Here is a 15,008-nt window from a genome sequence, read left to right on the forward strand (position 1 = left end):
CATTTCTCATTTAGCATTCCTGAAAAGTGTAATGGAAGATTAGGGCCAGGTTAAAAAAAAGTTTGATTTTGAGAATAACGTAGTAAATCTGCGAGAATATAGTTGGAAATCTCCAAAAACAAAGTCGTAATATTACAAGAATAAATTTGTAAATCTAGGAAAACGGAAATCTTCAAAAGTAAAGTTGTAATATTACGAGAATAAAGTATTAAATCTACAAGAATAAAGTCTTATTATTACAAGAATTAAGTCATAAATCTACGTAAATAAAGTTGTAAATCAACTTAAGTCACATACATGTGCCAACCAAAATTAAACAAAATTACAAAATTTGGGTAACTCATAAGGTTCCTCTTTTGCTTGACATGTATTCCCCACAACATGCTATTATTATTAGCAATAGCCTATGACACTTCCCATTGCATAAATTAGCCTAGTGGCTAGTGAACTTTTCCTCTTCTCATTTGAAGCCAGGAACAACAGCAACGATAAGCCTAACAAAGGTAACATCACAAAATTCAGCTCTATTATAACTCACAAGGTTCATCGACAAACAAATGTCCAATACTAGACATGTTTTACCAACATATACAACATACTAACATTATTAGCAATAGCCTATGACATTTCCTATTACCTAAATTGGCCTAGTGGCTAGCAGACTTTTCCCCTTCTCATTTGAAGCTGGGAGCAACAGCAATATTTAGCCTAACAAAGGTAACATTACAAAATTCAGCTCCATTATAACTAACAAGATTCACTGACAAAACAAATGTCCAACACTAGACACATTTTCATAACATATACAACATGCTAACCTTATTAGCATATGTCTATGACATTTCCCATTGAATTAATTGGCCTAGCGGCTAGCAGCCTTTTTCTTCCACCCTTATGAAGTGAAGATAAATTACACATGGTTCTCAACCAGGTGTCCGACAACCCCAGCATTATTCGAGGGAGTTCTGGAGGGTGCCCAGAAATTAGGGAAATAGTTTATTTTTTAGCTATTTAATTCACTATCGACATGCGCTATACAAAGTAAGAGTCATAAGGGTGACTATTTTGATCATAGGTTTAACGTCCTCTTCTCAACTGTAGTTGACAACGTAGAATTCCGGTCTTTATCATATGCAGTGATGTAGTTGAGGAGGTGGGTACCATTAGGTAGATAATTAGGTTACCAAGGAGAAAGTGGGTATACTCTCCTATATATTCCAATAGGTTCTTGGCTGAATACTGTAAATGACCAGAAAAAGAGGTGGGTATACTCTGTATACCTGCGTATACCCTCCACTACCACTGATCATATCTAATCACCAAAATCTTTTCAGATGGAGGTCCCTTAAGCAAAATCTTATCAAATGGGGGCTAATGACCTAAAAAGTATCAAATTAGGGGTCCATGACACGCAAAAGGTTGAAAACAGGTGCATCAAAGACTTCAAATGCTATTTTGTGGGGGCTTTACTGTCTTTGCACTTCTTTGTCCTCCTTCCCTCATACATAATTTTTTCATCATTATTAGTCAGTGAGGGTCTGCTGAGTAGATGACTGTAGATCTGTTCCTCAGAGCAGGTTACTCATGCTGCATTCAGAGTGCAGGCCAGAGACGTTGCTCTTGAATTTCTGCTAGATTGTTGTTTGCTGCATAATTCTACAGTATTATTATTATTATTTTTGGCTCGTAATGTGATAAACAACATTCATTTACGATGACAACAGGCTAAAAGAACTACATAGAATATTTTAATAGAAACTTTAAACCAGAAATTTTATTTAATCAAGAATACTTCTACTTAAAATGGAAGTTTCAATATGGAGCAAAGAGAACAAAAATAAATGTGCCAATCTATTAACAATCTATTAACAGTAAATCTTATTTTTGACCTTGCTTCTCACTACACCACTAACTTTTATTGTAATGATAACTGAATACAACACACGATTGTCACACACATGCACAAGGAGGTGGGGGAGACAGTGACAACATTCTGAGTTTTACGAGCAGCACCTGTATTCTTAAAATCTGTTCTGTGGGTGCAGAATCCATATGGGCCTGGATATCAGTGATGATCAATCAGTTTTATGACAACATGATTATTATTTCAGTCATTTAATTTTAGAAAACAAACAAGAAGATAGGAGTTACACACACTCAAAAAGATTAAAGAGAAAAAAACAAAACACATACAGAATAATACAGAAAAATGATATGTAAACATGTCTCAATATTTGTCTAACTGTGTCAAGTACACTACTACTTTGCAACAAACACACAAGAAACATTAGGGGCATGTTACTGCTTATGATCACAAAAAGCATAGTTAATATTGAACGATATCTATCCTTCTGTGAACTGTAGGGTTGAAATACACTCTTCCTGTCAGGAAGGCCCGGAGGTCATACTGACTTGTTCTTAGCAGCAGTTTTTCTGTTGACATTATGTGAGGTGGTTATTCGGGGAGTTTCCACAAACCTTCCCTGTCCATGATGTCCCAAACCTGTTTGGCCATGTTTTACCTAGTAACAGTGTGATATGAATTAATGATTGGTTGATGGCATCTAGTGGGCAGTCTTAGAGCACCCTATTACTCAGCTCTGCTCCACACTTTCACTTTAGTAGAGCCCTCTGAAGAAAGAGCACGGTCGTACCTCTGTGTTACTCCTGCTTTTGACAAACAACAAAAGAAGAACTGATCAGACATGGACAAGATCCTTGTTATGTGTCTAGCTGCTCTGGTAGCTCTCACCTGTGCAGAGGAGTCCAAACACAGTAAGTATTATCATTATCATTATTATTATTATTTTAATGCTGAAATGAAGAAAACCAGAAACTATATTTTAAGTAAAATGGCCTCCGACATTGACATCACAGATTAGTCAGACTGTATGTTTTCAATAGCCTGTATGCAAAATACGAACAGAAGATATGGTTTCTATCTTTAGTAAGCTGCTTGTGATCTGTTAGAAAGTAATGGAAGAGCTGATATGAGGGATGTCGTATGCTGTAAAGCCCTGTGAGGCAAATTGTGAGTTGTGATATTGGGCTTTATAGATAAAATTGATCGATTGATTGATTGATTGATAGATATAAGAGTCAAATGTAAAAGAGAAACATTATACAACATGTCTGTCATGTTTTTAACTCGGTGGAATTCCCCGAAACAGTCAGGCTTTAGTTTCGATTTCCTGTAATAGGCCTACCAGCTCTGTTGAGACAGCACCCTCCACTGGCCTCAGCAGGGTACACTCAGATCCTGTTGAGTGAGGATCCCTGCTGCAAACCAAACTCCAGAAATTGAACTTCAGAATTCTCAGTAAAAGCTTGAATGGAAAAAAGCACTGGTAAAAACGTATGTGTTTGGAGAGAGAGAAGTTAAAACTGTGGAGCATGTCCTCCATTGCTCCATTGTTCAGTCAGTTAATTTAAAATCAACAAGACCCTCACCTTTGTTGTAGTTAGTTTCATTTTGATTGTACCATTTTGTTGAGGAGGGTGCACTTAGGGACTGTTTGTTACTCATGAGGGGGAGGGTGTGATGCAAAAAAGGGGGTCAAATAATTTTTTAAGCGCTAGGGAGGGACTTGTGATTTTGGTTTTGGTTTAGGGAAGGGACACGCAACTTAAAATGGTTGTATTTTGTATTCCTCTTCAAACCATTGTGTTCTTTAAAGATTTCCAAAATAACCCCTTTTATCATAGCTACAAACTGTGAAAACAGAAATTATCGTTGGATTTTCAAATATCTGACGATTCTTAAACACATTATATGTGACAAGCACTTCCGTCAGAAAAAAGACATAACCAACTCTGAGCTTAAAATAGTGGTAAGTTATCAAAATCACTTTATTCTACACCTCATTTAAAAATATAAAAAAAGAATTCCCACCTTAGCCACTCCTCCTCTGGTAACTAAGAACAATCCCTTAGTTTGTATTTGCTCATATGGCTGAAGACAAACGTGTGTTGAAAGAAGTCGTTCCATCGTGAGACTCCAGAACAGCTTTGTCGTTAACAACTTTCAAAAGCTGTTTCCTCATCTGGTGTTTTGATTGTGCTGGTGGACAGCGCTGTCTAACAATATCTCCTATAGGTGTTTGGTTGAGATTGAGACCTGCTGGCTGTGAATTTTAAACATTTTCAGGCAATATATGCGTCATAGGAGTAAAGCAATTCATAACAAGTTACACTGAATTCAAAGTCATTTTCTTCTTTCGTTTACATCCCACCAGCAGATTAAATTGTTTACAGGGGAATTCTTTTCAGTTTAATTGTGGTCGGACCAGTTTAGCATAATTTCCCTCTCTGTGTTGCCACTAGGTCCGCCCAAGGTTCAGGTGTACAGCTATCAGCCAGGACAGTATGGCAAAGACAACATCCTGATCTGCCATGTGAGCAACTTCCACCCCCCTGACATCACCATCCAGCTCATGAAGAACGGACAGGAAATCCCCAAGGCCGAGCAGACTGACCTGGCCTTCGAGAAGGATTGGCACTTCCATCTGACCAAGAACGTTGCCTTCACACCCATGGACGGAGAGAAGTACAGCTGCAAGGTCACTCATGGGAAGACAGTGAAAGACTTTGCCTGGGGTGAGTTAGAACCAGCCAAAATGTTTGTGGAATGTCCTCGTAATCAATTGAAAATGGTCTAATAATAGTAATAAACTAAGTGCATACCTATGTAAAGGTCCAAAAGTTCTCTAAAGAAAAAGAGAATATCAATGTTATTTTATTAATAGAGAGTTAAAAAAAAAAAGTATCAGACGCAGGTCTGCCGCAAAATACAAAGTGCTAGACAATTATCAGTCATTTGCACTTGATAAACTAAATATCCATTAATACAAGGGAGGACACATCCCCTGGTAAACCCCAGTTAATTATATAATAATATAATTAACATTTGGAGTAAATTATACAGCTCTGATTGTGTTATACATTGTGAATAATCATCGAAATTTTTATTATGGGTCCTTGAAAAAAAGTTTTTAAATTTTATCCATGACATTGTGTGGGAACAATGTGGGACAGAAGTAGCTTTCAGTAATTGCATATTTGTATAGTATACTATATATCTGAACTAGTTTAAAAATACATGAGCCAAAGTGAAATTAAATGCACTGTAAAGCCTGTTAAAGTATATGGAGAAAAGATTTAGTGTAAATGTTGCTTCACCAGTTTTATGAGATATATACAAATGTCTCTTTGTTTGTTTTTGTTTTTTTTATAGAGTCAAACATGTAACGTGTCAGCAGAGGCCCTGATTGGTGGATTGGTGAGTACATGTCTTCATTGCATAGCATTCAGTGAAGCTACTTCACTCCTCTACACCAGGAGTGTCATACATGCGTGTAATGGCAGATGTTGATTTGTTATCTGCTATTTAATGTTGTGATTTTAATTTCTCTGCCCACAGACATGACAAATGCTTCGGCCCTGTTTGCAGCAGCTTTTCTTCTTCACCATCTACAATCAACATGATCAGTTTCTCCAGTGCTTCTCAAATTTATTTTCACAAAACATACGGGCAAACACATAACATATCAATTCTATTTAGGTGAATTTTCTCTTACCTTATGTGAGAGAATGCACGGGCTGCAGGGCATTTAGTCATTTGTAATTTTGCACTGTGTTGCTTAGAAAACTTGCAACTAATTTTCCATATTTTGATACTGAAATGTGTGTTTATGTATTAAATTGAAGTTTGTCCAGCTTAAAACGTGTTTCTGTACACAAACTGTTCAGCTTTTTTGACTCTGTCCTTTACCTAAATGAGGCGATGTAATTGTAATTGGTCAGATTAATTACCGGTATGTTTAAACTGGTGTTCTTTCTCGACCAGATAGAAATGTGTTCTACAATTTTGATTTGTTATTTAAGGTATTTGTAAATGCCCTGACAAAATAAAAGCCTCTTAAAAAGCCTGTGATGTCTTCATTTTGTAAACACAAACCTCTACAGTGTTTATAAGAGGGATACTGATCTATAAAATCTATGATCTGTTATCCTTATGGCTTTATGAAGAAGAAAACGGTCACACACCAGGGATCCATTAGGTGAATAAAGAAGTCTGTAAGTGTAAATCAATACACCATGATTTTTTATTTTTCAGTTAAGGGCTCCACTTAGACACATTTGACCTTCATTGCTATACAGTGGGCAGTCTGCTGCTGATTCTGCACATGAAATGACAGATTCTTTAAGGTCAATATTAAAACTTATTTTCTACCTAAGGAACGCTGTCCCTAAATGTATAGGCTCTCACTGTACATAATACTATTTTAGAAATATTGCTCTAGAGATTAAAAAGTTGCCTAAATGCGACCTCTCTGTATTGCAATACCGTCATTGTACATAGGTTTGAATTATCTTCTAGAGTGTCTTGTCATTTAGGTTATACAGCTTAGTTTTATTTTTTACTTATATTATTACAATTTAGCTTTCTTTTAGCTTTTAAACTGTCAAGCATTAACACGACGTGAGAGGGAAAGCATTTTGATTCTTTTGTATGTCCTGCACATATAGTGAATTGACAATAAAAAACTTTTGAACTCGAACTTTAACGATCTATAATAATATGAGATATTTTTACAATCATATGATTAATATTTGGATGCTGGTTTTGTAATTACTTCAGGTTAATTATCACACTATAGCTGTAAACAAGCTATCTAAAATAGGTTTGTTGGCTTCACAGTTTGTTTGGCACACAGCTATTTTCTAGTCCTTGAAAGGTTACAGAAATAAATATGTAACATCAAGATGTTTGCCTTCTTGACCTGCACTCACCTACTATTTAAAACATCTAAGTAATTTTTTTTTGGTGACTGCAAAATTCCAGTTTGATAGTTTAAAAAGTAAAAAAGAGGTGCGTGGACTAAATGTTTTGTAAAACTGTTGGATGGAGATATTGGAAATGTGTTACTGAAGCTACTTCAGCTTTCAGCTACATTTTCATATAAGATGCGAAGTTCTGTGATGAGTGATGGTTGCTGGCTTCTCCACAAACAAGGGTCAAATGTGAGGGGGGTTGTTTGGTACACTGTTTTTGGGGTACCAGCCAATAGTTACAGTTACAGGTGTAACTGATGGTGTATCAGGTATAATCTGAATCATTTGCCAACGCCTCCCAACCCCACAGGCCCCAGTGGAACCGCACTGCCCTGCACTGTCTATATTTATGCCCCTAGACTCACTGCATCATCTTCAATATTTCTAAGCATCAAAAATACTGAGAAATGTCATGTAATTTGACAGGGTGACACACAATAGCAAAATAATGTTTTGGCACCTAGTAGCCTAAAAGCTGCTGGTTTGACTTCAGAAAAATGTCTAATTTTAGCTTAATTTTTTGTTCTACTTTACCTGAATTCATGAAGTACTCACTCAAACCCCTTTCCCATAACAAGTAAAGTGTAACATGGAAAATATTTTGATTATCAGACAAACAGTTAATAAAATGCAACATCCTAAAACCTCTATTGTTTTAACTGCAGTACTTTTATCACCCAAAAATAACAAATCAACATGCCACTTGCCACTTTTCACTCTTTGCTCTGCCCATCCTGGTCATTTCAGACCAATAAAAAATATTGTTTCATGTTAAGCATATTTGTGGTAAGAAATCAGTTACATGTTTGCTGACTGGCTGCTAAAACCTTATTTGTTCCATTTTACCTGATGTCCCAAATTATCTGACTTCGCTCCTATTGTTTTGGCAAAAATGAATTAGTCCTGTTGATGAATTGCTTAAAATGTTGGTTCGTTTTTAAAATGGGCACATTTTTTATTAAATGTTAATATTTTCTTATTCATATTTGAGTTAAACATTTTGAATAGTTTCTTAATTTTTTAGTAACTATAGCATTTTAAAATGTGCCAACCAATAAAACGTGTGCCAACCAACCTTGTGATTGGGCTGGTTTGCACAAATGTACATGACATAATCACAAATCACCTAATTTTATAAAGTATTATTGTACATCAAAACATATAGCTGAGACCTTAACCTTTCATTTCCTCCTGGTTAGTATTTGAATTTATGTTAGAATATATAAAGTGTGTCATTAGTGCGTGAGGAATGACAGCACTAAAACACCACATAACATATGAACTAGCAACTTGCAGACAAATCAAACAAACATGGAGTGAGTCTGATGAAACTGCGCCACAGAAAGACAGCAACATGTCGGGGTAAGTTCTACCTAGTAACAAAACCTCTCGATTATTCCATTGGTTAGAATTCTGCCAAGGAAGAGGCCGAAACCTCCGGTGGGCGGGGTTAGCAGCGTTCCCTGGCTGGCCTCGCAGTTACACTGAAAAAGTCACTTTACTTTCGTTTTTGACAGCGAAGCAGCTAGTTATACAAAAATATTACATTATCTTATAGAGACCAACTAAAGGCGAAATCATGAAGGCAGTTGTCTCCGCGGTTCTCGTCGGTCTGCTGTATCTTCTCCCGTCAATGGCTAAAGATGGTAAGTAATCTACTGTATTTGTATCAGCACCAAGATATTATCAAATGGCGCAGTGTTATTACACGGAGGGCCCTAAAATGGCTGGTAAGACCAGGCTGCTGGGTTTTTACAATAGGTAGCCTGTATGGTTAAGTGTCTACCTTTACACTAAATGTGAAGAAAAGAAAGAAATAAAGGAAAATTTTTGAGCGGTGTGTCAGAATAGTGCTAAACTATCACTTGAATTTAAAGGTCATGTTAATGTCTTCGAGGCGCTCTGACGTCGTAAATGTGAAAACAATAGAGCTGCGACGGTGTGTATGGCGCGCCGATTGTTGACTGAAATTAACATCAACACTTCACCACATTTAGTTCCCAACAATGATTACAAAAGTGCTTTGGTTTCTTAAAAATGGTTTTTAACTAGATTTACAGTAGTATTGTGAACTTTGTCAAATTTACGCTATTATACGCACACACACACACACACACACACACACATATCAAATGTAATGCCAAAGTTAAATCTCAATGCTAATTTAAATGTCAAATCTAAATATAAATATTAAATGTAAATGTTAAATATAAATATTAAATCTTAATGTTAAATTGTTAATCTATGTGCTTGGTTAAACTAAATGTTTAGCTAATAGGTAATTTAACACTGCTAGATATAGATTTAGAATTTATGTATGTATTTAGATTCAATGTTTAGATTTAAATTAAACACTTTGATTTAGTATTGGAATTATATGTAACCTTTTATTTTTACAAGAAAAGTAAATATGTCAAAGTTCACATTTTGCTGTCAGTCTGGTAAAAAAGTGACATCACTTTTTGAAACGTTGTGGTGAAATCTTATTTTCAACAAATCCTCTCTGTACATGTGTGAACATTTTTCTGTTTCTTGGTAGCTTCACCCATAGTTCAGGTGTACAGTCGAGAACCAGGAGAGTTTGGCAAACCCAACACCCTGATCTGTCATGTGAGCGGCTTCCACCCACCAGAAATCACCATCGAGCTTCTCAAGGATGGAAAGGAGATTCCCGGAGGAAAGCAGACTGACCTGGCCTTCGAAGAGAACTGGCACTACCACCTAACCAAACATGTGCGCTTTACCCCAATCAAAGGAGAGCAGTTTTCCTGCAAAGTGACTCATATGGGAAAGATCAGAAATTTCGAGTGGGGTATGTATCTGTCTCTGATGGTTTTTCTTTGTCTACAGTCTGCCATGAGTGTTAGGTTTACCATGTAAGTATGTTATTTTAGAATGAGAAGACGTAGCCAATAGATGATTCACAGACTGCTACATTTTATACAGTAACATGCTTTACATTACGCTATGCCACGACATTACTATATTATACAATATACATATGAGATATGACATACTGTATATATCATATACAGCTATATCTGCTTCATAATAATATTGACAGAAATATAGATTATATAGATACCACTATATCATGTATAAGATAAAATAAATAACCTTTTTCTTGTTCTCTCACCCAATAGCTCCATGCTATGACTGTTTGTTACTAGGGCCTGACCGATATGGATTTTTTGGGGCCGATGCCGATTCCGATATCATGGAATAAAAAAAATCCAATAACAGATATGTTGGCTGATTAAATGTTTATGTTTTTCAATTTAAAAAAACCCAAAATACCTGCTTTTGATGGATTAAATATAGTTCAAACACTCGTTACAAAGATATAAATTGAAGGAAGAACATTTTACTCTTTTCAAATACTTTTTTTATCATAAATTGTGTGGAACAAGCAGCATATGAACAGTTTGAACACACAATAAATCAAAAATATGATGTGCATAAAGGCAGTAAACCTCTGGGAAGTAAAATAATCATGCAAAGTCTATATGAATTAAGACATTCACATGTATGTTCACAGTACCAGAGTTCTTCTTATTATTGCCAATTTAACAGAGGTAGGACATCATTTCTAAGTAAAACACCATAATCCCTGCCCCTTTATTAAAGGGTGAAATATGATGAAAATATGTGTCAACATTAGCATCAATTGGCCAACTTTTGGCCGATTGCCGATTATTCTCCAATGGCTATAATCGGCCAATTAAATTGGTCGGGCCCTATTTGTTACTACTTTTAATTAACTTTTTAAGACTTTAGAAAAAAATAAAACGAACTGAAACAATATTGTGTGCTTACAAAATTAACTAAAATACAATAAAAATATACAGTAAATATTTAGTTTTAGGTTTGGAAAACCTATTCTGAACTAAATAAATTTTGCCCCTTACAGATATCCCCCATATTATATAAAAAAAAAAATTAAAACTGAATATTTTATGCCTCCGCACCTGTCAAAGCTGTGGCCAGCGGCACTACGTTTTCGGGTTGTTTGTCCATCCATTCGTCCATCCCATCCTTGTGAACGTGATATCTCAATAACGCCTCATGGGAAATTCTTCAAATTTGGCACAAATGTCCACTTGGACTTAGCAATGTACTTAAAAGTTTTGGTGATCATAGGTCAAAGTCAGTGTGACCTTGTCTGTCTCATTTTCATTTACATGATATAACAAGAACACCCTCAGAATTAAAAAAAAAATGAATTTGACACAAATGCACCTGGACTTAAGAATAAACTGATTAGAAGTTTGTGGTCGAAGGATGTGTGTATATATATATATATATATATATATATATATATCCATTCATACAATATACTTTACATTGTTTTAACATCTGGGAAAAAAAAGTCATTTTGAAGGCGTGGCGGCTTTTATTTTGCCGTGGCAGTGCGCCACGATCAATTACATGTAGAGGAAACCCTGTCCTCTTTGTTGTCGGGGGGACAATGTGTGTCGAGCATCCATGATTTCACTGTCACGGAAAGCAAACCCATTCTGGAAACTGAAACTAAACCGGACTGAAAACAAGAATTAGAAATCAAAAATCAAGTTTCTATTCTGTGTTGTTACACGGTTACCAACCAAGTTCTAAGATACTTAACTCTATTAGATTAAATTAGACTACTGAAAAAATATGAACTGTTTTATCAGTTACCCTGATGATATGTCACAAGTACAGCATGTGTTTCAGGCTGTAATTTCAGTTGTTGTGGAAAAAACACTACTGTGCACTTGCAGCATCTACACTGTCCTTAAGTGAGGTGCTAGAAAGAACAGGTTCTCAACATGTTTCTCTTTATTTCCACAGAATCAGATATGTAAGCTCTTTGCTCCGGCTTACTACAGGTGTGTACCATTTTCATTCTCATTATTCAATTCAGTAAACAAGTCATTTGTGCAGTTTTTGTGTGAGTGATCCTGATTTATCCTTTTCTCTATAACCACAGGGCTTTCGCACGGTCTCAGGAAGACGAAGACGATAGGAATAATTGGCCTTCAGACCTTTTCAGTCTTGACAACATGAACTTTCTAAATGGGTCTCTTGTGTTTGTTAATGCAGTAGCTGACAAGGAAACTATAATTTTTTATAGTTTCCTTGATAGCTAACAGGAAGCAAACAGGGACCAAAGTTGTTGCCCTAGCAACAGTACAGCAATGAAAAGGTTGATAATCTTGGGTTTTACTGGGAATGTTTGAGCATCAGCAAATCGGAGAAAAGATTGCGCTTCAAAATCCGCTGTGTTTTTGTATGAGAAATAATAAATGGCAGTAAAGCTTCATTAAGTAGTTGTTGACCACTGGATGTGTCTTTTAGTGTGCAACCAGCCTGAAACTGATCCTGTTAATCATAACTAAGGTATAGGGTATGTGATGTATGAATGGCCAGTCTGTTCTCCAAAATAATGTGCTTGAACAAAAATATTGCCAAGTCTTAGGGCTGCTGTGAAACTGCACCTACTTAATGCAATAAAAATAATTGTCTTGTGTGTATCGACGCAATAGACAAACAAGAATGGACGGCAGAGGAGATGCTTGCACACCAATGTAACAGGGCTAGAAAGCCACAGAAGGTCCACAGGCTGAAATCAATACAATATAGTTCCAGTCCTTTCAGTCCTTGACTATGATAGTCAAGGACTGAAATGTTTGCTGCTGTTTTTACTCACTCCTTTTTTGCACTTTGAGCACATTTTTTTGTGCACAGATGTCTTACATAAATAGATTTTTATTTTGCATTGATCTCAGCCTGTCGACCTTTTTGTGGCTTTTGCCCAGTAATATTGGTGTGTGGGTATCTCCTCCGTTTCATGCACACAATTATGAAATCAGCTTTGAGTTCCCTTCATCAGTGGAATCTGGCATGTGCTGTCAGACATGAGGGCTGATGGCTCACTGTTTGATCCTTGACAGGAAGTGTCCAGTCAACAGTGAGCGCACAAAAACAAACTAAAACTTTATCACTAAGGGGAGTTATCATTTGATTTAAAATATTGCTTCATGGAGCTTTACAGAAACCTTTTAAAATTATAGCAGATGCACATCTGCATTCCTGTGTGTTTAATGCTTAATCTGCAAAGGCTTTCATCTTTACTTTACTCACTAATGTCAATGTAAATTAAATTGTTCTTTAATTATCTATTACACATTTTGCCTTGTAAAGTGCTAAGAGAAGATAAAGCATATTCTTTTCCAGTTTATTATAAAGGATGTCTGCCATACCTGTGCACTCTTGTGTTGTTTCTGAAGAATATACAGATTTACTCTGTTAATGTATTTTATATAATTTGATTGGGTAATAAAAGTGTTCTTGACATCAAATTGAACAAATGTGTCATGTGTATTTCAAAGTTCATTTGGATCAATTCCAAGATGTCATGCCTGTTCATTTTATTGAGTTCACATTGTTCATTTCACAGCACAGTTCCGGAGGAAAAGGGGCCGTCAAAGTGGAATGACAGTAGCTGTGCTTTAGAGTCCAAAGGATAGGTTAATATTATTTTGTATTTAAAGACAATACTCAGGTGTCCATATAATCACTGAAACAGGCTGTGATCATTCCTCCTGTTACTACTGGCAGTTAGGAAATCCCTTCCTGTAACACATTTCCAAGTTATTGAGTTAAGGAGAACAAAGTCCACAGTGTTCTGTGGAAAAATATACTCCAAAGTTCAACTCAAATTATTGTGAGACAGACAAATCAAATGGGTATCTTCCGCAATTACTCTCTTAGTAGTAGTCTATTAGTGTAACTATCCCTTCATTGCAACTCACCTGTTCCTTCGGAAGGTGTCCACTGTATTAAATCTGCTGAAACCTCACACTGGGTTCAGTTTAAGTCCTTTCTTTATTGCATTGCAACTGTATAATAGGAACTTCTAGGTATAATAATTCTTTGTGATATTGGCCCAGCTGTCCTTCAGTATCCTTATTTATTCTGACCAACACCACTCTTGAATGTATATCTATCCTTTTTGTAACTTTTTTATTTAGGAAACAGAACATGAGGGCATCATGGGTGTTACAAAGTCAAATCACCGTACATTTTTTTCTCTTACATCTCGGCATACAGTGTCACACTTGTCTCTGGTGTTTATACACAATCCATTTCTCCCAATATTTTGTATGTTTTTCTAGCTCAAGCCTTAAAATCAAAGTCATTCCACACAGCATATTTTGTTTATAAGCCCCAGCCATTAGGCCAGTGTTAGAGGATCAGCTTGCAACCTCTTGCAAGTTATGGCTTTCCTGCTACTTGCCAAAAGTATCTTTAATAAATATTTATTGTTGTGTGGGACAGTTTCAGGTATTTTTTCTAGGTATAATGTAGCAAATGAGTAGACTAACTCCATTCCAATTATCTAACACATTTTAGCATGCTTTAAGACATACTTTATACTTGTTATTTCAACTTATATAATTCTTTAGGCTTTAAAACAGAGCGACTTTTATTTCCTCCCAGGGATCAATAAAGTATTTCTGATTCTGATTCTGATTCAGATACATTTTGGAGTATATTCCACATAACAAGAATGTGCATTTAGTTCTTCAAGCAGATGTGGAAAGAATGAGGTGTTGTCAGATGCATTGCTTTATTTATTTATGTATTTATTTGCAAAGGCTTGTTTGTATTAAGAGATTTATCAAATTACAATGCAGGAGCAGCTCCAAAAATGTCTCCGGTTTCCATTGCTATGTGCTATGTGCTATGGAAAATATGATTTTAAAAAGAAAAAGTAAAAGTACAAAGATACTTATCAAAAAACAAAAGAGGCAAAGAACAAAAACTAAACCAAACCAAAACAAAAAAATAAATATAAGGATACTATTGGTTATATACAGTCTATGGTTATATACAGAGGGGATGTACTAAACTACACCTAAGGGACATTTTGATGTACAAACATGTTAACACATGAATGGATCAGGGGCGGCACGGTGGTGTTGGTGGTTAGCACTCTCGCCTCACAGTAAGAGGGTTGCTGGTTTGATCCCGGGCGTGGGAGCCCTTCTGTGTGGAGTTTGCATGTTCTCCCCGTGTCAGCGTGGGTTCTCTCCGGGCACTCCGGCTTCCTCCCACAGTCCAAAGACATGCAGATTGGGGACTAGGTTAATTGATAACTCTAAATTGTCCGTAGGTGTGAATGTGAGCGT

The 15,008-nt window shown here is 36.1% G+C and overlaps 2 protein-coding genes across 2 annotated transcripts; both read left to right on the forward strand.

Annotated features, from left to right (window-relative positions):
* Positions 1-2,609: 2,609 nt before the first annotated feature.
* On the forward strand, positions 2,610-5,927 carry LOC125883031 (beta-2-microglobulin-like). Its single transcript, XM_049567147.1, has 4 exons — positions 2,610-2,775; positions 4,324-4,596; positions 5,234-5,278; positions 5,420-5,927. The coding sequence occupies exons 1-3, from the start codon at positions 2,706-2,708 to the stop codon at positions 5,245-5,247; spliced, it is 357 nt and encodes a 118-aa protein (XP_049423104.1). The 5' UTR covers positions 2,610-2,705; the 3' UTR covers positions 5,248-5,278; positions 5,420-5,927.
* Positions 5,928-8,277: 2,350 nt separating this feature from the next.
* On the forward strand, positions 8,278-13,184 carry LOC125883032 (beta-2-microglobulin-like). The gene is made up of 4 exons (XM_049567148.1): positions 8,278-8,480; positions 9,374-9,646; positions 11,665-11,702; positions 11,804-13,184. Exons 1-3 carry the CDS (start codon positions 8,414-8,416, stop codon positions 11,676-11,678), a joined length of 354 nt encoding a protein of 117 aa, XP_049423105.1. The 5' UTR covers positions 8,278-8,413; the 3' UTR covers positions 11,679-11,702; positions 11,804-13,184.
* Positions 13,185-15,008: the final 1,824 nt, after the last annotated feature.

Source organism: Epinephelus fuscoguttatus, linkage group LG22, assembly GCF_011397635.1.
Source record: "Epinephelus fuscoguttatus linkage group LG22, E.fuscoguttatus.final_Chr_v1".
Taxonomy (NCBI): Eukaryota; Metazoa; Chordata; class Actinopteri; order Perciformes; family Serranidae; genus Epinephelus; species Epinephelus fuscoguttatus.